The sequence below is a fragment of the Nelumbo lutea genome, chromosome 1 (genome assembly GCF_056320005.1).
Source record: "Nelumbo lutea isolate HS-2025 chromosome 1, American lotus-T2T, whole genome shotgun sequence".
NCBI classification, from domain to species: Eukaryota; Viridiplantae; Streptophyta; class Magnoliopsida; order Proteales; family Nelumbonaceae; genus Nelumbo; species Nelumbo lutea.
In genome coordinates, this window is record NC_142684.1 from 129,911,081 (window position 1) to 129,937,367 (window position 26,287).

The 26,287-nt window shown below is 40.9% G+C and overlaps 1 protein-coding gene across 1 annotated transcript in view; it reads right to left on the reverse strand.

Moving 5' to 3' along the window:
• Positions 1 to 26,287, reverse strand: part of LOC148877536 (SCY1-like protein 2 A) — a 116,051-nt gene that overhangs the window by 24,999 nt on the left and 64,765 nt on the right. Inside the window, exons 6-9 of the mRNA XM_088942120.1 lie at positions 13,140 to 13,201; positions 12,913 to 12,999; positions 6,688 to 6,774; positions 162 to 275 (exon numbers count right to left, since the gene is read on the reverse strand). Coding sequence (XP_088798246.1) covers positions 162 to 275; positions 6,688 to 6,774; positions 12,913 to 12,999; positions 13,140 to 13,201 — 350 coding nt within the window. The remainder of the gene's footprint in view (positions 1 to 161; positions 276 to 6,687; positions 6,775 to 12,912; positions 13,000 to 13,139; positions 13,202 to 26,287) is intronic.

Sequence of the window (26,287 nt, forward strand, 5' to 3'; positions counted from 1 at the left end):
GACATTTAATAACAATGTACAGGGACTCCAGATTAGACAACTGGGCTCTGACACAAATTTCTTATTTATAAACATAAGGAAAAAAGAAGAGAACTCTGATAATAAACTTTGTGAGTAATTTCATTAACAGATGCCACAGGTACTCCCATAAATTACATTACCTTGTTTATAATGAGTTCGGCATGCTTGACAAGAAGCAATAGTGTCTCGCCTGCAGCAGCACTCAAAACAGGAACTAGAGCTGGCAATGTTGATAGTTCAAAATCATTTTTATCCTACAATTGGACAGAGAATGCCAAAGGCATCATTCAGTGATCTCCAATGAAAAAACACCAGATTTATCCATGAGTAACAGAGGTCAAATATAGCAGCCATACAACCCACTCCATGAATTTTAGTCAACACATAGAGATCCATGAAATATCCCAGGGTGATATTTCCAGCAATACCAACATTTCAGCCCTTTCCAATTACCAATTATTTAATTAAAACAGGCATACTAAAAATGTCTCAGCAATATAAAGCAATTGGTGGGGCCAAAGGATGAGGAAAAGGAAGCCAAACCCATTCCATCTTCTAGGCCTTTGGTCTTTAAATGGCTCTCATGATAGACCAAGAATTAGATTTTTCAATTTTTCATAGGTCTGTGAACTAGGTCCAAATCTAAGGGCCAGCAAATATACAAAAGTAGAGCCTGTTTCATCAAGCTTAAGTTGTCAACTCGTATGGACCCATGTGATATGCAGTGGATTCAAACCCAATAAAATCATCTCAAGATTCTCATAATCAAATCTTTTCAAGATTTGAATGAATCCTTAAAATTTGCTAGATATTTTCAGAATTTTCAAGACTAAAAACATCTTTTTTTTTTGATAAATCAAGACTAAGAACATCTTTTGTAACAAGTTTTCTTCTTTTAGTTTCATTTTTTAGGAAAATAAATACATTGCTGATCTAAAAAGATATTTTTTTTTTGAATAAAGTTAACTAATTTTATTAATGAAAGGAGAGGTACACAAGAGGGTGTACAAGTACAAAAGAAGGGCCAGACCCCTAAGAACTACACAGGAGGACAGGAATCACAGTACAATGACTCTAGAATAACTCCTAATTTTGCTAGACCATCTGCAATTGCATTTAGCTCCCTTGGGATCCAGGTTAGAGAAACATTCGTATGAGCCAGGAGGTCCCTTGCCTCTGATAGGAAGTGACTAAGTCTCCAAGGTCCAGCTTCCTGTTGATCCAACCATCTCATAGTGTTGGCTGAGTCACCTTCAATTGAGAAGCTTTGAATGCCCAGTTTGCTGACTAGGCGAATCCCTGTTAGAGCTGCTAACACTTCTGCCTTTGTGGAGTTGGCTATCCCAATCGGACCACTATAAGCCCAGCAGGTGTGGCCATTCTCATCTCTTAGAATTCCTCCTATTGCCAGCGGCTCCAGGGTTACCATAAGCACTTCCATCAAAGCTAAGAGTCCAAAATCCTACCCTTCTAACTGAGGGAGCTCTGGGAGGGGGTGGGGTAGGAGGGGAGTACACCAGGAAGTTATATACGTTTCTGCTGAGATCGTTGAAACTAACTCCTGTGAACTCCTCTGAACTAGAGGCCCACAAGTTGCAATTGAGTGATGTGGTTGATCAGCCCATCCTTAGATTTTAACCTATTTTCAAACAGCCGATTGTTTCTTTCCTCCCAAATTCCCCAAGAACAGCATGCAGTATTATCAGCCAATAGGTCTTACCTTTCTTTCTCAAGCCTCTTCCTTGCCACTGAGAAATCAGGTCCTGAAGATGATTAGGAGCCGCCCAACTGAAGCCAACTAAATGAAGAAAGAAGTTCCAGATGCTGCTTGCTACCTGGCAATGTATGAAGAGATGGTCTGTTGTCTCTCCTTCACGTAGGCAAAGGGTACAGGCATGAGGGGAGATAATAAAGCCTTCCAAGATTTTTCTTCTGCAGTAACTCACAAGTGTTCACTCGCTGCAGGCAAGCCTCCCAAACAAAGAAACTCACTCTTGAGGGTATAAACTTGCACCAGATCTTCTTGTAAGGAAAGTCGCTGTCTCGGATACCTGAAACCAGAGCTTTGAAGAAAGACTTGGACGAGAACTCACCTACAGGGTGGGGTTTCCTCACTCGGGAATCTTGGGAATTTGGGGAGATGTAGGCTTCACTAGCTCACTGATCTCCGGATCCCTTAAGGGTCTTCTGAGGTTCAAGTTTAGGTTTCTTTCGTTGCTGGCAAGGGGAAGGCACTCGGAGATGGTTGCGCCCTTATTTAGAGTAAGGTTATAGAGCCTGGGATACAGATCTGGAGTTGTTCCACCACAAATCCGTCCAGAATTTTATTCTAGTACCGTTACCCACCTTGTATCTAATGAAAGAAATAAAGAGGTTGTGAATAGCAGAAATACCTTTCCAGGGATTTGAGAAAGATGATCGGTTTGAGCGGAGATTGCAATCCCAATCGTTTACATTTAACCCGTACTTGGTGGTGATGATAATTGCCCAAAGAGAATTTGATTCTGTGGGGAACCTCCACAGCCATTTTCCAAGAAGGGCAATGTTTTTCTCTTTTAGATGCCTGACTCCTAATCCTCCAACCTCTTTTGGTTTACAGACCTGATTCCAATTCACTAGGTGCCTTTTTTTTACACCTCCGCCTTCCCAAAGGAAATCTCTTTGGATTTTTTCAATCTGTGATCTGACTTTTGCAGGGATCTGAAATACTATAGGAAATAGACAGGCATGTTTGCAAGGGAGGCCTTAATAAGTGTAATTCTACCCCCTTTTGATAGGTAGCAGCTTTTCCAAGTAGCTAACTTCTTTTCGCATTTTTCCACCACAAGCTCCCAAAAGCTTGAATTTTTTGGATTTCCTCCTAGTGTCATGCCCAAATAGGAAAGGGGGAGATTTTCCACTCTACAATTCAGAATTTCCTTGAAATTTTCCATCAGGGACCCTTCAATCTGGTTTATTGCTGCTAGGCTACTCTTTGTGTAATTTACCTTCAGCCCAAATACTAATTCAAAACATTAAAGCACTCTTTTCACATTTGAGATGTTCTCCGGATTGGCTTCCAGGAATAAGATGACATCATCAGCAAAGAGGAGGTGGGAGACATTTATGGCATCTCTTCCTACCTCAAAACCTTTGATCAAATTAAGGTTTTTAGCTTTCTCCAAAAGCTGGCTGCAAACATCCATTACCATTGTAAAGAGGAACGGAGAGAGGGGGCAACCCTGCCGTAGACCCCTGCTGGCTTTAAAATAACCTTTAGGCTCTCCATTGATCATGATCGAGAACCAGGTAGAACTAATACAGCCTTTCATCCACTGCAGCCATTTTGTACCGAAGCCCTTCAAATATAGAATCTGGAGCAGGCAATCCCAATCAACTCTGTCGTAAGCTTTTTCAATGTCTAGTTTCACTAGAAGGCCCTTCCTTCCACTCTTCCTTCTGTCTTCTACAATTTCATTTGCAATTAGGATGCTGTCTACAATTTGTCTTCCTCTCACAAAAGCAAACTGATTTTGGGAAACCAACCCTTTTAGAACCTCTCCGAGTCTTTTTGCCAACACCTTTGCCATTATTTTGTACACACTCCCTACAAGACTTATTGGCCTGTAGTCTTTTACTTCCAAGACACCAATTTTCTTTGGAATGAGGCACATAAAAGTGGAATTAACTCCTTTTTTGACCACCCTGTGGAGTGGAATTCTTTAAAGACCTCCAAAATATCCTCTCTTACTACTTCCCAACAGATCTGGAAGAAGAAGATCGGGAAACCATCGGGCCCAAGTGCTCTATCTCCATCCATATCAAAGACTGCTTCTCTTATTTCTTGATCTTCAAATTCCCTTTCAAGCCAAATTCTCTTGTCTTCTGCTAGAGTCGGCCCTTCCCAGTTTCTTAAATTAAAACTCCTAGCCCTTTTCCTTGGAGTAAAGAGATTTGAAATGGTTTAGAAAAATCTCAGTGATCTCTTCTGCTTCTTCCACTTCCCTCTGGTCCACCTTAATTTTTGAGATGAGATTCTTTCTGCACCTACCCGATGCATAGCTGTGGAAGAATTTTGTATTGTTGTCTCCTTCCTTTAACCTACATAAACCTACATAAACTCTTCTAAGCATTGACTGAGTGAATGAAGAGTTTTCTCTGTTGTGTGTTTAGTGCCAACTTCAAAACTCTGAAGATACTGACTCCATCTCTAGGTGCTGGCTCCTAGAGAAACCTAGTGGTGCTGACGCCATTAGGACATATCTCTAGTTTATATGGCACTTTATTTCTTGACTGAATATTAGCTTAGTGAATCTTTGTAATTGTTTTGAGAGTTGTTTTTCTCTTTCATCCTTTGTGAACTATCCAGTCTTATTTCTTTTCTTAATTTTTTATTGGCATTTCTTTTCTACTACTACTACTACTACTACTACTACTACTACACATTTTCTTTTATTCTTTTCCTATAACAAAAATAAGGGTTCAGCCCCTATATTTTTTGAATTTTCTTTTCCTCTTCTTTTTCTTCTCATGAATATGTTGATTTTCTTTACTTTAACATGAACTCTATACTTTCTCATGAAAATCATAAATAATTCTTAAGGAAATATGGTTATGGTACCTAGGGAGCTACCCTAGGATCTATGTTTTCGACATAAAAAAATCCTTCGCCTAGGCGACAAGGCACCCCCTTGTCACCTACCTTGTCGCCTATCCTCACCTTAGCACCTTGAAAACTATGGGTTTACCCTGACTACTCCCATCAAAGTTCATCTTCACACTTCCTTCCAGCTTGATAATCGTTAACATGTTCTGGGCATAGTTGTCAAGGCACCTAGGCAAGCCTAGGTGACCACAGAACACTCAGTTGCCTAGGTGCCTAGGTGATGGAATTTGAAAGTATAAAATAAATATCCCTACCCCTCTTAAGCTACTTTATTAGTTTTTTATACTAACCAACATACTGGTATGCTAGCTATTAGCAATAAAATCATTCAACTAAAACATAAAATGCCATCATATATACATCATACCTGTTTCCGGCCAACAAAAACAGGGGAGTGCAGATAAGAAAAGAGAGAAAAATAAGGGGGCAGAGTCCCTGTTTCGTTCCCAAAATAAGTTGTCCAGGAGGACAACTTGGACTGTGTTTAAGGGGGCAGAGACCTTGTTTCAGGCTTAAAAAATGAAGAATGCAACGAAAAAAAGAGAGAAAAAAATGGACAGAGCCCCCGTTTCGTTCAAAAAAATGCATTATTAAAAAATAGTGTAAAAAATACAGGAAAGTTTTAAAAAGTTGGGGCACAGCCCCTGTTAAGAAGAAGGGAGCAAAGCCCCTGTTTCGTTCCTAAAAGCGTTTAAAAAAAAAAGTAAGAAGTAAAATAAAGGAGTACCAATGTGATTTTAGGAAGGAGGAGGAGGAGCCCCTGTTTCATCCCACAACTTACCTGGAGGTCTTGGACGACTTAGACTGAACAATGGAAACTCAGTCCTCGGTTTCTCTTCTCAGCTCTTGGTTCAGAACTCAAACCCAAAGAAACTTTCGTAACTTTAATATAAAAGACAATTACTTTAATAAAAAATGGTAACATACAACAGGGTGTATTCTAATAAAATAAAACCAAACAATAAAATGATATAATATATATACGCATTCAAAAAAATAACATAATATGTATATGGGTGAGCGCCTAAAATGAAAAGCACCTTGGCATTGGACAAGGCAACCTCTAAAAATCACCTAGTCACCTTGACACAATGGTTCTGGGATTTTTTTTATTTTTATATTTTATTGTTATTGGGATTTGGCCCATAACCTTTTCTTAATGTTTCCAGCAGCCAACTTACCAAGGGTATGATGGTCATTGTATGTATTTTATTTCTTAAGTATAAATTATAAGAGATGGGGCAGTCAGAACACTTTTAGCAGCCCCTTTTCTTCCTTTTCTTTCTCTTCTCTTCTCTCTTCTCTCCATCTTTCTCTTGCTTCCTCTTCTTTTCTTGATTTTTCCTGCAGGTTTCCCTTCATTTTTCAGTCAACAGATCTGCTACTATATTAATTCTGCTCAACCGATTTTTCCCTCCTACTTCATCCTTATTTTGCACCCTTAGACTGTTTTGCTTGCAACAACTTATTGTTGCAAATTTCAGCATTAAAAAGCATATCCTAACCTAACCATCAGCCCCTGTGTTCCCTTAGATATTCATAGAAGCCTCACCTTTTGGTTTCACAACTTTTAAACATTCTTCTACTGATCTGAAATCGGATTAAAGAAAAACCATAGTAAATAGGCCTCACATATTATCATGGATTACCAAATAACATGGGGATTCTTGTGAACTTTACCATTTTCACAGGTTTTGTAGTCTGTTCCTCCATTAGATTTTTTTATGAGTAACTAAGCAAACTTTATTAATTATCATGTGAAGAGAGATAAAGTAATAGCTTCCCACAATAATGGCAACCCCAACTGCACCCTTTTTCCTATACAAGCATTTAAACATGCTTTAAAAGGATTTTCATAGGCTATTTCACCATATTGATCCATCTTGAAAGAAGCCTGATATACAAGTGGTACAGGAGGTGGGGGACGGGATTTTGAGAATGCTAACGGCTATTTTGAGAATGCTAAAACCAAGTGCTATGCACTTTGCATTCTAAAATACAAGGATGGAGTAAAAGTGTACCTGGGACTCGGCTATTGTGAGAACCATGGGCAAAATCATTTGTTGCATAACCAAATTCCGGAGCTCTGCACAAAGAGGTGGAAGTACCTGCATGCATCATAACAATGACATACACAATTATTCAGGTTGTTATCAAGTTCATGTGTCTGAAGCAACATAGGACAAGAAAACTGCAAAATTTAGATACTACAAAGAAACTAGACAAGTAAACACTTGCTTCATACAATCCTATGGAGGACGCATGGACTCAAAAGATGGAATGATCCAAAAGCAATTGGACAATTAAATGCTTCAAAAAAGTAAGGAAGCTATTATTGAATGTTTTACAGTGAAGATTGCACATTGGGTAAAAACATTGGATTTGTTTTCAGATTTCACCATGGATGATTTCCTCAGAAATTGGGGTGCAATTGCAACTTCTTCTAAGAAACCTAAACTGAAAAGGGAATGGTAACAACCAGGTAGGGGATGGAGGAAGTTGAACTTTGATGGGAGCAGTGTGGGAAACCCAGGTCTTTCTAGGATAGGGGGAGTAATAGAGACAAAAATGGACTATACTTGCTTTGTACTCAGGTCCAATAGGTGAAGGAGATTCCACCAGGGTGGAACTAAAGGCAGCAGTGATTGGGGTGCAAAAGGCAAAGGAAATGGGGCTTGATAGATTGGTCATTTAAGTAGATTCAAAAGTGATTATAAGCTGGATTTCAAAGAGCGCTTAAGCAAACTGGAACTACAGGAATGAAATTAGATACTTCGATTGAATTTCTAGAGACATGCAGTTGGAAATACAACGGGTACGAAGGTCAGCCAACAGTTTGGCTGATGGGTTAACTAAACAAAGGGTTACTAGACAACAATTGTATTGGGCTCAATTCTAATAAACAATATTTTGGGGTGAGATAGCTGAGGCTATGTTCATTTCTTCTAACTGATTTGTAATCTTACAACCTCTTGTTTTACTTGCTTCTTTTTTAATTAATGAATTCTGGTTTTCTGTTGCCAATAAAAAAAAAAAAAACAACTAAATGCTTCAGAAAAACTAAACAATTTAGTCACTCACTTCAAGCAAAACCTATGGACAATAAACTGTTGTTAGAATAGTTATGAGAGTTATTTCTGCTATTAGAGTCATCTCAGCTGTTAGTTCTAGGATGCTGTCAGCTTGTTTCTTGCATTTTCTTATTGTCTTTTTATTAGGATGTGTCACCAGGGGCATGTATGTAATTTCTGCCTTCTATTTTAATCTCATTATTATAAATAGAAAGCTGGGCACCTTTGTCTCTTCTCTCTTCTCTCTTCTCTCTACTCTCCACTCTCTTCTCCTCTTGCTCTCTCCTTTCTAGAACAAAACATACACAAGCCCAAAGTAAAGAATTCTACTGCTTATAATAGTTTATATTTTCTATTTCACAATAGAAAGATGGGCGCCTTTTTCTCTTCTCCTTCCCTTCTCTCTTCTCTCTTCTCCTTCTCTTCTCTCTTCTCCTCTTCTTCTCTCCTTTCTAGAAGAAAACATACACAAGCCCAAAGTATAGAATTCTACTGCTTATAATAGTTTATATTTTCTATTTCACAATATTACTCTGCCCTACCACATATAGTTATACCATTCCTTGGGAAATGGAACAATTCTAATGATATTCTACCTTCTATTTTACAATATTTTACCCTTCCGTCTCACATCTGGTTAAACTTCATACGAAAGTAGAGAATTCCATTATGAGACACCAACAAAACAATGGTGAATGGGGCTTCATGAAAATGTGGTTTAAGACTCAAATCTCAATGAACACATATAAGCAAAGAGAGAAGAGGAAAGGGAATGCAGTAGAGGAAGCAAATGAACCAATTGAGAAACACCGTGACCATAACCTACTTCTGCCAAACACAAAAGGAAACATATTAAGGAGGGAAGTAGAGATGTAAATGGGGCCATGTCGCCCGCAACCCGGCACGATGGCACGCGGGTCGTGCCAGGCCCGACACAATGGTCCATGTCGTCCGCAGGCCAGGCCGGCACGGCATGACCAAGCGGGCCATGCCGCCCGCGGCCCGCGGCCCGCATGACGACACGGTCCAACACGGGCCATATATACTATTTATATATATTTTATATATATTTATATATAATATATAATACATTATATAAATTATAATTACATAATAATATATAGTATATAATATATTAATAAAATAAACAATTGTTTTCAATTTTATTAAACTAATTTATTTAATTATTGTATATATAAGCAATTATATACATCAAAAATCATATAAAATTAAAATTGTATGTTTTTATTTCAATTTTTTAAATAAATAGGCAAAAAATAGCTTTGGCCCGATCCATGGCCCAACTTGGGCAAAGGCTTGGCCCACGGGCCAGCCCGGCCCGCGGCATGGAACGGGCCCGCACGAGCTTGGGCCTTGCTGGGCCGACCCCCAAACTTTTCACTGGGGAGGGCGGCACGGCCCGTGACGTCCCGCGGACCCGGCACGGCATACTTTACACCTCTCGAGGGAAGAGGATCCATGAGGGGCAACTATTACAAGAGAAACGTTATCGATGGGGGCTCAAGGCAGGAAGAAACAGTTTCAGACACTACATTTGGGGAACCAAAGACCTTGATATAGAAGGAAGATTTAGCATGTTTGAGCAGCAAGAGTTATTTTTCTTCTTATTTCCAAAGTGCTTCCTTGTTGGAATTTAATTTCCTATCATTCTTCAGTGAACAACAAGCTTTCTACTCACTTCTTCATCTTCAGCCAACAAAGAGACCTTCATTTACTCTTAAAAGCCAAGCACTAGATCTGAAGTAGGATCCCTAACTGTCAATCCCAATGAAGACTCCACTATAATGGATCTCATTAAAACAAGGCAATGGACTTGGCAATATCATGGGAGAATCCTGATATGTCGGATTCCAAGGTAAGTAAAAAGGAGAGAGAGGATGAGGAAAGATCAGTGTTACTAGGGCTGAAGGGAGGGGCTAAAGAGGAGGCAACGCGGCAAGTTTGTAGTTTACTTGAGTACCAGCATTTGGCTGAAGGTGGAGTTCTGTTACATTTACAATGATGTTCACAGTGCATGGAGGGCAACTGCTAGAAGGGGTCACTTCAATATTTCCATTTCCCTTTTCCTCAGGAAGGTTTATATCTGGTTCTCCATTTCATAGGGTAACTAGATGATTGTATACCTCTCAGAAATTGTTTCCAGTAAAGCTCTTTGATTGAGATAACAATGAAATGAGCCATTCTTTATGGAAATTGTCTTAAATTAAATCCAAATTTTGGGGACGATCCAATGTATGTATTCCAAATAAATGCCAGCAACAAGACTGAAGAGCTGGGTCTTTTTTTTTTATCAGCGAGAGCTGAGTTATTATTTTACAGCATAGATACAATCATTACTAAGTAAGGTGCTAACCAGCAGGTTGGTAAGGTCTCCTGCTGGTCATAGTGGAGACTTTTTTTTATCAGAAACGGTAACTTTCATTAGAAAAATTAAGAGAATACACTGCATTTTGGTCATAGTGGAGACTTGGGATCAAATCCCGTCTGCACCTGGGTTGGGGAATGGGCTACCCCCCGTTGTGTAGCGCTTCAAAAGAAATAAAATAAAAAAATCATTACCAATATAAATTAAGTGGTTGGAAAAACTGATAAGGAACTTCTTATGGGAACCTGGGGAAGAGAAAAAAGACCTAGGTGGTGAGTAGAAGCAAAAATGAAGGAGGCCTAGGCTTAGGGAATGTGGTGAGTAAGAATGAAGCTCTTTTAGGTAAGTGACTTTGGAGGTGGCCCTTGGAGAGGGAGAGGTTGTGGCATGAAGTAGTGAAGAGTATCCATGGCTGTTCTGAATCAGGTTGGGACGCAGAGGTATCCCGAAGGGCTTCGCTCACACCACCTTGGAAGGCTATTTATGGCATTCTCCCAAAGTTCCTCAGATTTGTAAGGTATGATGCTTGTTCTGGAAACTCCATTCTTTTTTGGGAAGATATTTGGGTGAGCACTCAACCCCTAAAAGACTGCTTTCCTTCTCTCTATTCCATCTCCCTCTTTAAAAAGAAACCAATTTTACGGTTTCTTCCCCCCCCCCAGGTTCGCCCTTTGGATTTAAACTGGAATTTTGGGTTTCAAAGAGGGTTAAGGGATGAAAAACTTCTTTGTGTTTCAGAGCTCTTGTTTCTTCTAGACTCAGTGTGCCTGGACCCACCCTAACCTGGACAAAAGGGTTTGGTCTCTAACCTCGGTTGGCTCCTTCACTTGTGCTTCTTTCTTTAAAGCCCTCTGCTCCAATCCCTCCTCTCAGGTGTTCCCTGTTAAAGAGGTCTGGTCAAGGCCAATTCCTCCTAAAATAGCAGTGTTCTGTTGGATAGCCTACTTGGGTAAGATCAATACGGTGGAAAACTTGCAAAAGAAGAAACCTAACTTGTGTTTGTCCCCAAATTGGTGCTTCTTGTGTAAAGTGAAGGGTGAGGACTGTAACCATTTACTGATATGGTGCTCTTTTGCTGCTAATATTTGGAACTGGGTTGTTGCACTATTTGGGTGCAGGTGGAACTTGCCTTCCGAAGTAAAGCTGCTGCTCATTCCGGCTGCCTTTGGGAGATTGACAAAAAGAGGGAAGCTAATGTGGAAATGTATCAAAGCCGCTAACTTGTGGACTTTATGGGAGGAGAGAAATGCTAGAATATTTCAAGAAAAGGAAAGAAGTCTTGCTGAAATTAAGGAATGCATAATGACAAGGACAGTCTCGTGGCTAAAATCTTCACACTTGTTGGCAGATTACTCCTTTGATGACTTAAGGAGAAACTGGGCTGCAGTGGCTTCTACAGTCTCCACAAAGAACAAATCACAAGCTGAATGGGAATCCCCACCAGATTGAGTGGTAAAACTGAATTTTGGTGGTAGCTGCCAAGGTAACCCAAGGCCATCTGGAATAGGAAGGATACTGAGAGACAAAGATAGCAACATGTTGTCTTTATTTTCAGGACCAGTGGGTGTTGGAATGAATATACAGATGGCCAGTCAACTTGGAATGAATAATTTGATAGTAGAAGGGGATTCCAAGGTAGTAGTGGGCTGGCTGACAAGTCCAGAGACAGCTTGTTGGGGCTACAGGGATCTGTTAAAGAAAGTTAAATGGCTGACAAGGAATATGTCAGTCAGGTTTCAGTGGGTCAGCAGATCAGAAAATGTAATGGCTGATTCTTTGGCCAAGCAAGGGGTGTCAAGGGGAGATCTGTTTTGGGCCACTTTGTAGCTGTGTTTCAGGCTTGTGTTTGTTTAGTGTTTATGACTCAGTCCTAGAGGGAGGTAACACCTCGTGCCTCTTCCAAGGCTGAATGTACTACTATTTTTTGAATTAATAAAACTACTCTCATTTATAAAAAAAATATAAATTAATTAATGGATTTCTTCATATATTTAATACCATGCATTCTGGATCGCCCCTAAATCAGCAAACTCAGAGGTGGACATTGCGGGTGTCAATTGGACTGGATTTGGTCCAAACCTGATCCAGTCCAATGTGAATCCATTACAAATGGACAACGTCCAATCCAGTCCAATGAATATTTTGGACCGGTCAATTCAATGTCTGGATCGTCCAATCTGTTCAAATTAGTTTTAATTTAGATTGGTTTCAACCCAAACCCAGTCCATTGACACCTATATTCGTATCTTATATCAATGGACCAAATATTTGTTCAATCCAACCTAATTCGATATAAATTCATTACAGAAGGACAAGGTCCAATCCAATCTGATAAATACTTTGGACAAGTATGCATGGATTGGTCCAATTCAATATGTCTTGTTGGTCCATTCAATCCATCCAAATTGATTTTGGTTTGGATGGGGATCCAATCCAAAACCGGTCCATTGACACCCTTAGTGGACATCTTGGCTACGGAAAGGGTGAATGATGCAGTGATGTATGGTGGAGAAATTATCGAGGATAGTAGCAGTGTAGCACATTGGAATAATACAAACAGGTGTTATATGAGGATGATCTGCTGACTGGTCATGGGGTAATAAATCAAAATCTTGTCCTATCATCATATATACTATTTCTTATTATCTTTTATGAATTAATAAATCTCTTTGTTCTGGTTATCAATCAAAATGTATATATGTAAGAGGGCTTAAGGAAACAAGTCCACCAATTAATTAAAACAAAAGCTACAGAAGGAAAGGCATGGATGGAAAAAGAAGAAGCTTGACCTTATACCGCAATACACGGGAATCAAAATCTTTCCACATATCTGACAATGCCTTCAGAAACTCAGTTTTTTGCATATTATCCCTTTCCTGCAAGCACACAAGCTTCTTACATTAAGACGTTCTACATTCAACTACCACTGTAAACTCCAATTTATTCAGGATGCACCAAACAAACTCTATCCCAGAAGCAAGTACAAATTAAGCTTTGAAAAAATTAAAATGCATACAAGCATGTGATCCAAGAAACGAAGAGCACGCAACCTAGTGTCGTCCCGAAAAAATGGAGAACCTGCAAAGCAAAGAACATATCTTTGAAGCACACAACTGCCTACCAATTAAGTAAAATAAGAAGGAACAAGTATATAATTTGTTCTTGGCTACTGATAAACTGAGAAAGATTTTCAAATAATTAAGCATGGTTTTCAAAACCGGACCGGACCGGACGGTCAGACCAAAAAAACTGGGAACCGGTCAGGTGACCGGTTCTGTTTTCCACAATAACCGGATTTCCCCCCAAAACCGTTGACTTTGGTTAGCGAACCGCTGACCGGGCGGTTAACCGTTCGAACAATTTTGACCGTTTTTTTATTTTTTTGAATTTTTATTATTTTTTTTTGTTAGAACGGGCCAAGCGTTCGGTTCGAAAGGTCGGACCGTTCGACCCAGTAACCGGACCCCTGACCGGTTCGGCCACCGGATCGGTTTTAAAAACCATGTAATTAAGAATATCATTACATGATATAGTGTTAAAAGATGACATGACATTATTCTACATAAAATCACATCATTCGTTAGGTACTCAAAATCATAAATATTGTAAATGTCAAGACAATTTCTTTCATTTTTGGTTTTTTGTCATCAAAATGCTGTATCCATGTGAAAGCCTGAAAAGATAATAAGTATAAAGCCCAAAACTAAATACGGTAAAACAACATCAGAGCTATCTAATACCCATAACCAGGTACGTTGTACATATTCTGACATTTTGATGATAATGGATTGTCAAAATGGGAGTGTTCTGACCAGTTGCTTAAACAGGAATTTGATTGCATTAGCTCATGCTGCTCATCAAAGATTAAAACTGTCATATTTCTCATGTCCACTGCAATCAGCTATCTACACAGGTTCACGCAAGCATGTAATAATTGAATAAGCAACGTCCATAGTTACTGTATTACAGCTTGGTTCAACACATGGAACCCAAACTAGAGCATAGGTTAAACCATTCAATCAGTCAGCTAGTCCCAGAGTAGATCAATCACAAAGGGCCAAAACTGGAAACTTAAACATGGGATTGACCTGTCCTATCAGGATTCTTCAAAAAAATTCCCTGAGTTAATCAATTATAATCAGTGCTTAGAAAACCAGACCGACCAGCCAGTCGGACCAGTTGAACCATGACCTGGGACCTTGGCCAGTTCGGTCATACCCCAATGACCGCTTTGGTTAAAAAACTGGTGAAAATTGGCTGACCAACTAGTTTAACCAGAAAACCGGTGAACCAGTCCCACTTTCATGAAACTGCCCAGGTCCTTAACTAATAGAAAGTCTAAAATGTGCTCAGCAAGATTTGAACCTAAGACCTCTTATTTTCATATATTGCTTAATTACCATTAGTCCACCTCTTAACCTGTGTTAATTAATGACTATTGTAAATATTACTTTATTATGCATGTATTTAAAGAACATGTAAATTAAGAGACTTGAATCCTAATTATTTGCTTTAAAAATTAAGGAATTTTCCATCAATACACCATATTTAAGCATATTAAAAGTTGTAAAATGTATTATATATGTTAGCATAAGGGTATTTCTGTCTTTATACCTTGATTGATGTTGCTGATCTGTAATGTTGTGTTGAAACATGTGCTCTTAACTTAAGTAAGGGCACATAATTCTCTCCTCTCTTTCTCTCTTTCTCTCTTTCTTTATCACTCTTTCTTCTTCTACATAACTGAACTCAGTCAAGCCGAACTCTAAGGCAGACCTGAATTCTAACATGGTATCGAGCTAGGTTAAATCTGCCTAGATTTCTGCTTGCCTAGGGTTCATTCTCTGCGCACCCTATCTAGGGTTTTCCTTTTTTTTTTCTCTGTGTTCAATTGGAGATAAGGGAAAGGGCTGAAAAGGAGTGATCGCCCTCTTCCCTTGGGGGTCTCTATGCCTCCAGTCAGGTCGTATGTGGTCGGTTGCTGTGATTTCTGAGATCACCCTCTCCTAGTAGAGGAAGAATAGAGGGCCGAACTGTGTGTGGCTGTTGTGTGTGAAGCGGCTGTTGTGTGTGGACTGCTCTCCTGCTCGCATGGGTGTTACTTCAGCGATAAGGTAAGAGATTTCAGTGCATGATATCTGTTATGGATTAAATAGGAGGTGTTTCAGACCATTTGCTAGAGTTTCGACCAGTAAATGCTAGGGTTTATGCTGGTTTCTTTGTGCATTTTGAAGGAAGAGATATGATCATATAGTGGTGAGATTTCAGGTAGTTGTATGAGTAGGGTTTGTGGTGTGAGCACTTTTTTTTCAGCAACAACAAGTGCTGAAATCAGTGTGACAGGTGTGATTTAGGGTTTGTGGTGTAAAGAGCACACATTCCAGCAACAATTAGTGCTGCAATCAGTGTGACAGGTGTGACCTAGTGGTGTGTAGTGTGCAGATCTCAGTGATAATAAAATTCAGCAAGTGTGCAGAATTGGTGATAACATAATGGGAGATAGTAATGATTACAAACCTAGTGTGATGGTGCCTACAGACTACCTGAATGTTCAGATGACCTCCATTAAGTTAAATGGAGAGAATTATGTGCCTTGGGCTAAATCCGTTGAAGTCTTTCTAAAGGCAAAGAAGAAGGTAAAACATATCAGAGAAGAGAAACCCTCCTCTGACTCTCACGAGTATGAAGATTGGGAGCAAGAGGACGCTCAGATCATCACATGGTTGTGGAATAGTATGGAACCCAGGATTAGTGTGAACTTCATGTTCCTTGATACTGCCAAAGATGTGTGGGACCATGCGAAGAAATTGTATTCGGGGCAGGACCAGAGTTTATCAGCTTTATCAAGAGTACTTTAATCTACAACAGGGCAATCAGAGCCTTGAGGAGTACTATGCCAACATGAGGAACATACGTAATGAGTTGAATGTCTATCATCCTCTCACTTCTGAGGTCAAGATTCAGCAACAACAGAGAGAGCAGCTTGATGTGACTAGATTTTTGGTGGGACTAAAGTCTGAATATGAACCAGTACGGGCTCAGATATTAAGGGGATCAGCTCTTCCGTCCCTATTAGAGGTATTTGCTTGACTTCGGAGGATTTCTATCGGATCTACTGAGAACTCTAATATCTCAGATAGATCTGCCTTTGCTGCATCAAGAGGCCGTGGTGGTAGAGGTGGAGCTCGGGGAGCTCAGTCTGGCCGTGGTGTTGGTAGTGGTTCTACATATGGCCGAAGTGGCAATGGTGGGTCTACTTATAATCGTGGTGGTAGTCGTACTGGGAGCAGAGATTCAGGGGGAGCCCGTGGTAGAGGACGTAGCTCAGGCCTGAGGAAGTGCACTCATTGTGGTATGGATGGACATACCATCAACTATTGTTATGATTTACATGGTCCTCCCTCAACCTGGGCCAATCATGCCGCGACCGGTGACTCAAGTTCCAGCTTTAGACAGGAGAATCATTCATCTGACCAGTTGCCTCCTACATCCACAAATGGTCCCATGAAGGAGATGGTGAGTGTTTCCCGTGATGAATATGAGAGGTTTATTCAATCACAGCAGAACACGGCGACTTTTGCTCACTCAGGTATGGCTTGTCTGGCATCTACACCCAATCCCTGGATCAATGACTCTGGAGCCTCCGATCACATGACTAGAACTCCAGGTGTGTTTTCCTCCTTATCTCATTGCTCAACATCACAATCTGTCACCCTTGCTAATGGATCCACATCCTCAATTTGTGGTGTTGGTAATGTTGACCTAGATCCTGTATCCCTCTCATCAGTTCTGTATGTTCCTAAATTGCCTTTTAACCTTATGTCTGTTAGTAAGCTGACCAAATCACTTAACTGCTCCATTACCTTTTATCCTTCTATGTGTGTCTTTCAGGATCTCAAGACGGGGATGAAGATTGGTGGAGGGCATGAAGCAGGTGGACTGTATTATCTTGACAGTGGTGGTGGTAGAACTTCAATAGCTCTCCAGTCATCTCTTTCTCCTCTCCAGTGGCACTACCGATTTGGTCATCCGTCGCTCAAAGTCTTGAAGTCCTTGGTTCCGTCCTTGAGTCAGCTTTCTGTTTTGGATTGTGAGTCGTGTCAGTTTGGGAAACACCATCGTGTTCCCTTTAGTTCTAGGGTTGATAACCGTGTGTCGAGTCCTTTTTCTTTAGTTCATTCAGATGTTTGGGGTCCTTATAAAGTAATGTCATATAATGGATACAGATATTTTGTCATTTTCGTGGATGATTTTTCAAGGATGACGTGGCTCTATTTAATGAAAGAAAGAAGTGAATTGTTTACCATTTTTCAAAAATTTTATGCTGAAATTCGTAACCAATTTGGTACCCACATCAAAGTTTTTCGTTCTGATAATGGCTACGAATATTTATCATCATTTTAGGAATACTTGGACCAACACGGCATTATACATCAGACCTCGTGTACCTACACCCCACAACAAAACGGGGTGGCTGAGAGAAAGAATCGCCATCTCCTTGAAACAGCAAGATCCCTAATGCATAACATGCATGTTCCCAAACCTTTTTGGAGTGATGCAGCGCTTACCTCTTGTTTTCTGATTAATCGGATGCCCACATTCCTCCTTGATGGTCAGTCTCTGTTTCAGGTCTTATTTCCCTCTTTGTCTTCGTTCCCTCTTACGCCGAGAGTTTTTGGATGTGTCTGTTTTGTCCATAATCTGGGTCCTGGGAACGACAAGTTTGATGCCCGTTCTCTCAAGTGCATCTTCCTTGGCTATTCTCGGACCCAAAAAGGGTATAGGTGTTACCATCCTGGTTCTCGACGGTCCTTTGTGTGTGCTGATGTCAGTTTCTTTGAGTCTACTCCGTTCTTTTTGGGGTCTGGTGATGCTTCTTCCTCCTCATCACCTCCTCCTCTTCCACTTCCCGTTGTCGACCCTCCTCCCTTTGTTCCAGTTGTGACCAAATCCTTGCCTCCGGTGCCACCACCTGTTGAACGCCCACCTATCCGTCATGTGTATACACATCATCCACGTGCACCAACTACTACTCCTCCGGCTACATCTCCGTCGACGGATCCGGCACCAGACCCCCACTTAGCATCTGAGATTGATCTACCCATTGCTTTGCAGAAAGGTAAACGTACTTGCACCCTTCATCCCATTTCTAATTATGTTTCTCTTACTCACTTTCCGCCTCCCATCGCCAGTTTGTTACCTTGTTATCATCAGTTATTCTTCCTAAAGATGTCCAGGAAGCCCTTGCCCCTCCAGGGTGGTGTCGTCCCATGGAAGAAGAACTCTCAGCCCTTCATCATAATCATACTTGGGACCTCGTTGCTCTTCCTCCTAGGAAGCAAGCTATTGGTTGTAAGTGGGTTTATACGATTAAGTATTTGCCAGATGGTAGTGTTGAACGCCTGAAAGCACGATTAGTTGCAAAAGGGTACTCCCAAACCTATGGCATTGAGAGACCTTCTCACCGGTTGCTAAGATAGGGTCCGTTCATGTTGTGATCTCTCTTGCAGCCATGTATGAGTGGCCACTATATCAGCTTGATATCAAGAATGCCTTTTTGCATGGTGACTTACTCGAGGAGGTCTACATGGAGCAACCTCCAGGGTTTGTTGCTCAGGGGGAGGATGGTAAGGTGTGCAGACTAAGGCTATATATGGGCTTAAACAGTCTCCTCGAGCATGGTTTGGTAGGTTCAGTGAGGTGGTAAAGAAGTTTGGCATGAAACAGTGCAAAGTTGACCATTCCGTATTTAGTCATGACTCTCCGGGAGGAAAAATACTATTGGTGGTGTATGTAGATGATATTGTTATTACTGGGAATGATAACATTGGTAGCGAGATCCAAGTATGGGATTAACCTGTGCCAGAGGAAGTATGTGCTTGATTTGCTGGAAGAAACAGGCTCGTTGGGTGCCAAACCAGCTGAAACACCCATGGACACAAATACCAAGCTAAGCAGTGATATGGGTGAAGTGTTTGAAGACCCTAGCAGATAACGACGACTTGTGGGCAAACTGAACTACCTAACCATTACCAGACCAGACATCTCATTTGCAGTTAGTGTGGTAAGCCAATTCATGCAAAAACCTTTGATTCCTCATTGAAATGCGGTTCTAAGAATTGTGAAGTATCTAAAAGGGGCCCCGGGTCGCGGTCTGATATACAAGAGTGGGGGAAAACTTGAAATAGAAGGTTATTCTGATGCTGATTGGGCCGGTTCTATGTCTGATAGGTGGTCTACTACAGGCTATTGCACGTTTCTGGGAGGTAACCTGGTGACATGGAAAAGTAAGAAGCAGACGGTTGTGGCAAGAAGCAATGCAGAAGCAGAATATAGGGCTATGGCGCATATCGCTTGTGAATTAGTGTGGCTAAGGAACCTTCTACAGGAAGTAGGGTACAACATTAACACTCCAATGAAGCTCTATTATGACAATCAGGCTGCAGTTCATATCTCCTCTAATCCAGTGTTTCATGAAAGAACCAAGCACATTGAGGTTGACTGTCACTTGTGAGGGAGAAGGTGCTGAATGGAGAGCTAGACACTACACATGTTAATACAGGAAATCAGTGGGCTGACTTATTTGCAAAAGGCTTGAGTCGGGGAAGAGTGGATTACATATGTAACAAGCTGGGAGTATAATATACTCCCAGCTTGAGGGGGAATGTTAGCGTAGGGGTATTTCTGTCTTTATACCTTGATTGATCTTGTCGATCTGTAATGTTGCGTTGAAACATGTGCTCTTAACTTAAGTAAGGGCACATAGGTCTTTTCAGTTATGTTTTAATAATAATATAAATACTTACTGGCCGACTGGGAGAAGTCAAGTTGACTCTTTCAGTTCGAACCAGAACTCTCTCTTCTCTCTTTCTCTCTCTCTCTTTCTTTATCACTCTTTCTTCTTCTACATAACTGAACTCAGTCAGGCCGAACTCTAAGGCAGACCTGAATTCTAACAATATATAATATTTATATGACCTCTAGTATATATATGTATATGCCACATCATCATGGTTCGACCCCAGTTGAACCTCTGACCCGTGAACTTTTCCCATCTCCAATTCTACGCCCGGTCCAGTTCTCAGAACATTGATTATAATATGATTTGACCCAGGTCACTCCTAAGTACTTTTTTCTTTCTTGGTGTTTTTATATGTTTTTCAATGTTTTCCCTGTTTGGATGCAAGCAAGCTTCCCTATAAGATTTGGATAGTTTTTCCAACTCATATTTTCTCTCCTTCCAAGATTAGAGGCAAAATTTTTTAGAAATACACTAGGGCAATGACTTTTTGGAATCTTTAGAAAGAAAGAAATGTAAGGATTTTTAAAGACAAGATTCAAACAAGAAATCATCAAAAATAAAGTTATTAGAGAGGCACAATAGGTTAAGTCCATTAATGCATTTTCATCATTCTCCACTGATGGCATCATAATAGTTGGTGGCAAATCCTCCAGTTCCTCACATCATCTAACTGAACCTTGATGGTTATAGTTCAGGAAACCCCTGAAGACAATAATTGGGAGAGTGTTAAAGAACCATGAAGAAGATATAGTAGAGCCATTTTCAAGATCATATGGTGTTGGTGACTCTACTTGGACTGAATTATTGTCAGTATCACAAGCCCTTAGAGGCTTAGACTAGTTAAATCTCTAGAGATTGGAGACTGGAGAGCTAGTGGTGGAAAGGGTTTCTCATACTATTGTAGATTGGTTATGGAAAAACTGTATTAGGTCATGGAAGTATAGGAATATAATGAGAGAGATTGAACAGATGGTTGCAGTTTTAAGTCTAACTTACGGTTGGGTCCCAAGGTCTACCAATAGTATGATAGATGCATTAGTACGAAAGGAGTGAACATAACAATTGTACTGGGGAATGATTCCCCAATCACAAGACATATAAAAGTATACTTGAGGGGAGACTAGCAGGGGCTAGGCCTTATTTTGGGGTGTTAGGCACAGCATTTCTGTACATAACATTCTTTACTATACTATATGTAGGTTTTCAAGACTGCTATTCAGTCTTGACCACTAAGAGATTTCAGGTTCGATGAGAAGAAAAGTGAAGAAGTAGAAGAAAGAGTGGTCAAAGAGCAGTAGAACACAGATTTTGAGGAGAAGAACAGAATGTCAATAATCTGCTACCGCCACTTTAAGTTAATATATATAGGTTATGCTAGTTACATGAAAGGACATATCTGCCCTTGGTGTTTACATCATAACTGCTAACAAATAACAAACAATATAAAACCGAAACTAGAAATAACAGAATAGCAAAATAACCACAGCTCTGACTAGATACATTCTACCCTACAGACAGAATGGGACCACAGCTGTGGGTCCCACATCAATGTTCTCTACACTCCCCCTCAAGTTGGGAGTATATGTTCATCATTCCCAACTTGGATAGATCCGCCTCTAGCTTCTTTCTTGATACGGCTTTAGTGAGGATGCCTGCTAGTTGCATACTGGATGTGATGTAAGGGAGGCATACTTCTTGAGATGAGACCCTCTCTCGCACAAAATGGCGGTCAAGTTCAATGTGTTTGGTTCTGTCATTCTGTACTGGATTATGTGCTATATTAATGGCAGCTTGATTATCACAGTACAGCATCAGGGGCTTCTCATACTCAATACCCAACTCCTCAACTAGAGATCTTAGCCATAGGATTTCAGCCACTCCATTGGCCATGGACCTGTATTCTGCTTCAGCACTTGACCGGGAGACAACACTTTGTTTCTTACTTCTCCAGGAGACAAGGTTTCCTCCCACAAGGGCACAATATCCTGAGGTAGACCTTCTGTCATTAACACTCCTAGCCCAATCTGCATCAGTATAGACCTCCACCTTCATGTGATTGTTGTTCTTGAAAAGTATACCCCTACCTGGGCATCTCTTCAAGTAGGCTAAGATTCTTTCTGCCGCAAGAAGATGTGTGGTTCTAGGAGAATGCATGTACTGGCTGACAACACTAACAGCATAAGTAATATTTGACCGAGTGAGGCAGAGATATAGGAGCTTTCCTACTAGTTGCTAGAACATAACTTTGTCTTCAAGAAGTTCCCCACTCTCGGCACTAATCCTGTGATTCTGTTCAATTGGTGTATCTGCAGGCTTGACACCTAACTTTCCGGTTTCTGCAAACAGGTCTAGGACATATTTCCTCTGAGATATAAAGATCCCTTGTTTGGATCTAGCAACCTCAATACCCAAAAATACTGGAGTACACCAAGATCCTTCACCTCAAATTCTTGGTGAATAAGCTGTTTAAGAGACTCAATCTCATGGCTATCATTCCCTGTGACCACAATCATCAACATATACGGCCAGTAGTGTCAAAGAGGACTCCACCCTCTTGATGAATAGGGTATGATCTGACTGGGCCTGTACATATCCAAACTTCACAAGTGCTAGTCTGAATATATCAAACAAAGCCCTAGGTGACTGTTTCAAACCATACAAAACCTTGTGAGCCGGCAGACCTTCTTACCTATTTCTGCATCATAGAATCCAGGAGGCAATCGCATGTAAACTTCTTCCTACAGATCTCCATTCAGAAAGGCATTTTTCACGTTCATTTGGTATAAAGGCCAAGTGTGACTTGCTGCAAGGGACAATAGAACTCGAATAGTAGTCATCTTGGCTACCGGTGCAAATGTCTCCAAGTAATCTATGCCATAAGTCTGTGTAAACCCTCTTGCAACTAACCGAGCTTTATACCTCTCAATAGATCCATCTGCATTATGCTTCACCGTAAATACCCATCTGCATCCAACTGGTTTCTTTCCTTTTGGCAAATCAACTACCTCCCAGGTGTTGTTTTTCAACAGGGCATCCATCTCAACTTGCATTGCATCTTTCCATTCAGGGACGGATAGGGATTCTTGCACTGTTCTTAGAATAGGGACATTGGAAATGGAACTAAGGTAGGACCTGTAGGTAGGAGATAGGCGATCATAGGATAAAAAATGGGAAATACAGTGGGTTGTGGATGTGGTACAATGTCATTTCCCTTTATGGACTGCAATTGGAAGGTCAAGATCATATGTAGGGGAAGTCTCTGTGGGCTCTGGGACTGAAGTATCTGGACCTGGAGCTACAGATGAGATTGGAGCTGGTCTGGACTGCTAATGATCAGGATCAACCTGCCTGCACCGCCTGTGATAAACCCTCAACTCCTGATCCCTCTGACCACCCTCACCATTGCAGCTTTCATCACCCAATGGAATAGGTAAAAGAACTGCCCCACTCTCACTGCTCTCCCCCTGAAGACAAGAACTCAAACCCCCACTCTCACTACTCTCCCCCTGAGGGGCAACCCGAGGATAATAGGGTGTCCCCTCAAAGAAAGTGACATCCATGGAGACAAACTTCCTCCCGGAGATAGGATCATAACAGCAATAGCCCTTTTGAGTTTGTGCATAACCAAGGAAGATGCATTTGGAGGCTTTGGGTTCGAACTTGGAGGGATGGGGTCCGAGAAGCTAAACAAAGCAAGTGCAACCAAATGTCTTAAGGGGAATAGAAAACAAGTCCTCACGTGGGTGTAGAAGCGAAAAAGGAGATCGCATATCAAGGACCCTGGAAGGGACCCGATTAATAAGGTATACTGCCGTGAGGATAGAATCCCCCTAGAAGCGAATAGGGACATTGGAAGTAAACATGAGGCTTCTAGCCACTTCCAAAATGTGCCTATTCTTCTTCTCGGCAACTCCATTCTGCTGAGGTGTATGAGGGCAAGAGCTCTGGTGGATAACCCCATGATGAAGAAGATAAGATGTCAATGATTTAGCAAAGTATTCCTTGACGTTATTAGATCTGAGAACTTTGATCTTGGCATCAAACTGGGTTAGGATCATTTGGTGAAAATTTTGGCTCAGGGAAGGTACCTCATCTCGTGAACGCATGAGATAAACCCAAGAAAAACAGGTATGGTCATCAACAAATAACAAAAAGTATCTGTACCCACCCATGGAAGGGATATGATAAGGCCCCCAAACGTTAGTATGCACAATATCAAAAGAATTATCACTCCTTTTATTACTCAATAAATAAGGCTTTCTACAATGCTTAGCAAACTCACAACTTTCACACTGTACCTGAAACAACTCAATAGACTCAAATAAAGTAGGAAACAAACTCTGTAAAGATAGAAAAGACAAATGACCTAATCGGTTATGCTTGGCATAACCGAACTCACACTCTGAGAAACAAAAGACAACTTTTCTACTAACTCTCCCTGACAGAACCGCTCCCCGAGCAGATAGATCCCATTCGTCTCACAGCCAATTCCAATCACTTTTTGCGTCTCCAAGTCCTGAAAAACACATCGGTCAGGGAAGAAGGTTACTGAGCAATTCATATGCTTGGTAATACTACTGACTGAAAGAAGGTTAGTATCAAGCTTAGGAACATGCAAAACAGATGATAGGGAGATAGTATCTGAAAGCTTGATGTCACCCCTCCTAGATATAGGAACCAAGGAGCCATCAGCAATAGATACCTTATCCCTACCAGAACACAAATGGTAAGTAGTAAACAATGAAGGCAAGCTAGTCATGTGATCAGATGCACCTGAGTCTATTACCCAACAAGGTTCAGTAGTACCTGGAGCTGAGGCATGATAGGCTGAAGCTCGAGTACCTGAATGAGCGAAGGCAGATGTGACAGGGGCTGATGGAGGCTGCGGTGGCTGAGCTGAATTTCCAACCTCCTTTTCTAGCTGTATTAGGGCAGCCCGAACTACAGCTAAGGTCTCCAAAGATGTTCCTTTTGTGCCAGATGAGGATGATGAATTAGTGTTCATGGCTACATGAGCAGTGCCTTCTTGTTTCTTAACTTCGCAGGAACCAAGTGGGGAAGTTTCCAACCTGTCTCTTTTGTATGTTTGGGTTTTTTACAATGTTCACATACTACATCCTTCTTGTCTTCCTTCCTCCTGTCCTTCTCTGAATCACCCCCTGATTTTGGTGTAACCGTTACAAAGGCTAATGTGGGTTGCATCATAACCTTCCTTCTGGTCTCTTCATTGTGTACAAATGAGCAAGCCTGAGAGAAAGTCACACTGTCTCTAGTCAAAATCTGCTGCCTCACAATATCATATTCTGAGTTCAGTCCCGCCAGGAACTCAAACACTCTGTTTGTCTCGATGTGCTTTCTATGGGTCTGAGCATCTTTGGGACTCTCCCACTCAAGAGTCACTAAGTGATCAATCTCGTGCCACAGGGACTTCAAGGTAGAGAAGTAGACCGACACCGGTTTCTCTCCTTGTTTAAGGGTGTTCACTTCACATTTCAATTCATATGCTCTAGCAGCATTAAGGGGTTGGGAGTAAGTTTCTTTCATAACATCCCATATCTCCTTAGCTGTATTTGCCCACAAATAATTCCAGCTAATATGAGGCTGCATAGAATTACACAGCCATGTCATAACCAAGTAGTTTTCTTGCATCCACTTGGTATATGTCGGGTCTCCCTTGGAAGGTTCTTTCATATCTCCCAAGAGGTACCCAAATTTACCTCTTCCACCAATAGCCATCATGGCTGATTGGGACCATTCCAAATAGTTTGATCCATCAAACTTTACGGTCGTAATCTAACCACCCATCTCAGAAATACCACCATAACTGATGTTCCCAAGACTGCCTTCTGCCTGAATTTTAGACTCCATTTCTATCAAGTCTCTAAACAGCACTTGAATCACCAATCACCAATCACAATCAAAACAATATAGGCCTGATCTGTATTCTCAATGTATGTGCGCAAAACCGAAATAATTCTTATCTGAAACCAACTAGCCAACATAGCAGTAGCTGTCCGTAGATCTCTAACTCCCTTAGAACTCTGAGAACAGCCTTAAAAAAAACTGATATGCTAAGGAAAGTTAGGGTTAATCAGTCCTGAAAGGAAGCAATTCAGTCGCGCAGTCCAAACTATATAGGTGAGCTTGCAGTAGGGTTTTAATCAGTCCTGAAATGAAGCAATTCAGTCGCACAGTCCAAACTGTATAGATGAGCTTGCAATAGGGTTAATAAGAAACCCTAGAATCTGATCGGACCTACCAATAAACTTAAGAGTAGCTCTAGGTAGATCACAGGGTTCAGTCAAACACTAGGGCTTGCCGCAGATCACTTTCAAACCCTAGAGTAGAGAGAAACACAGTTC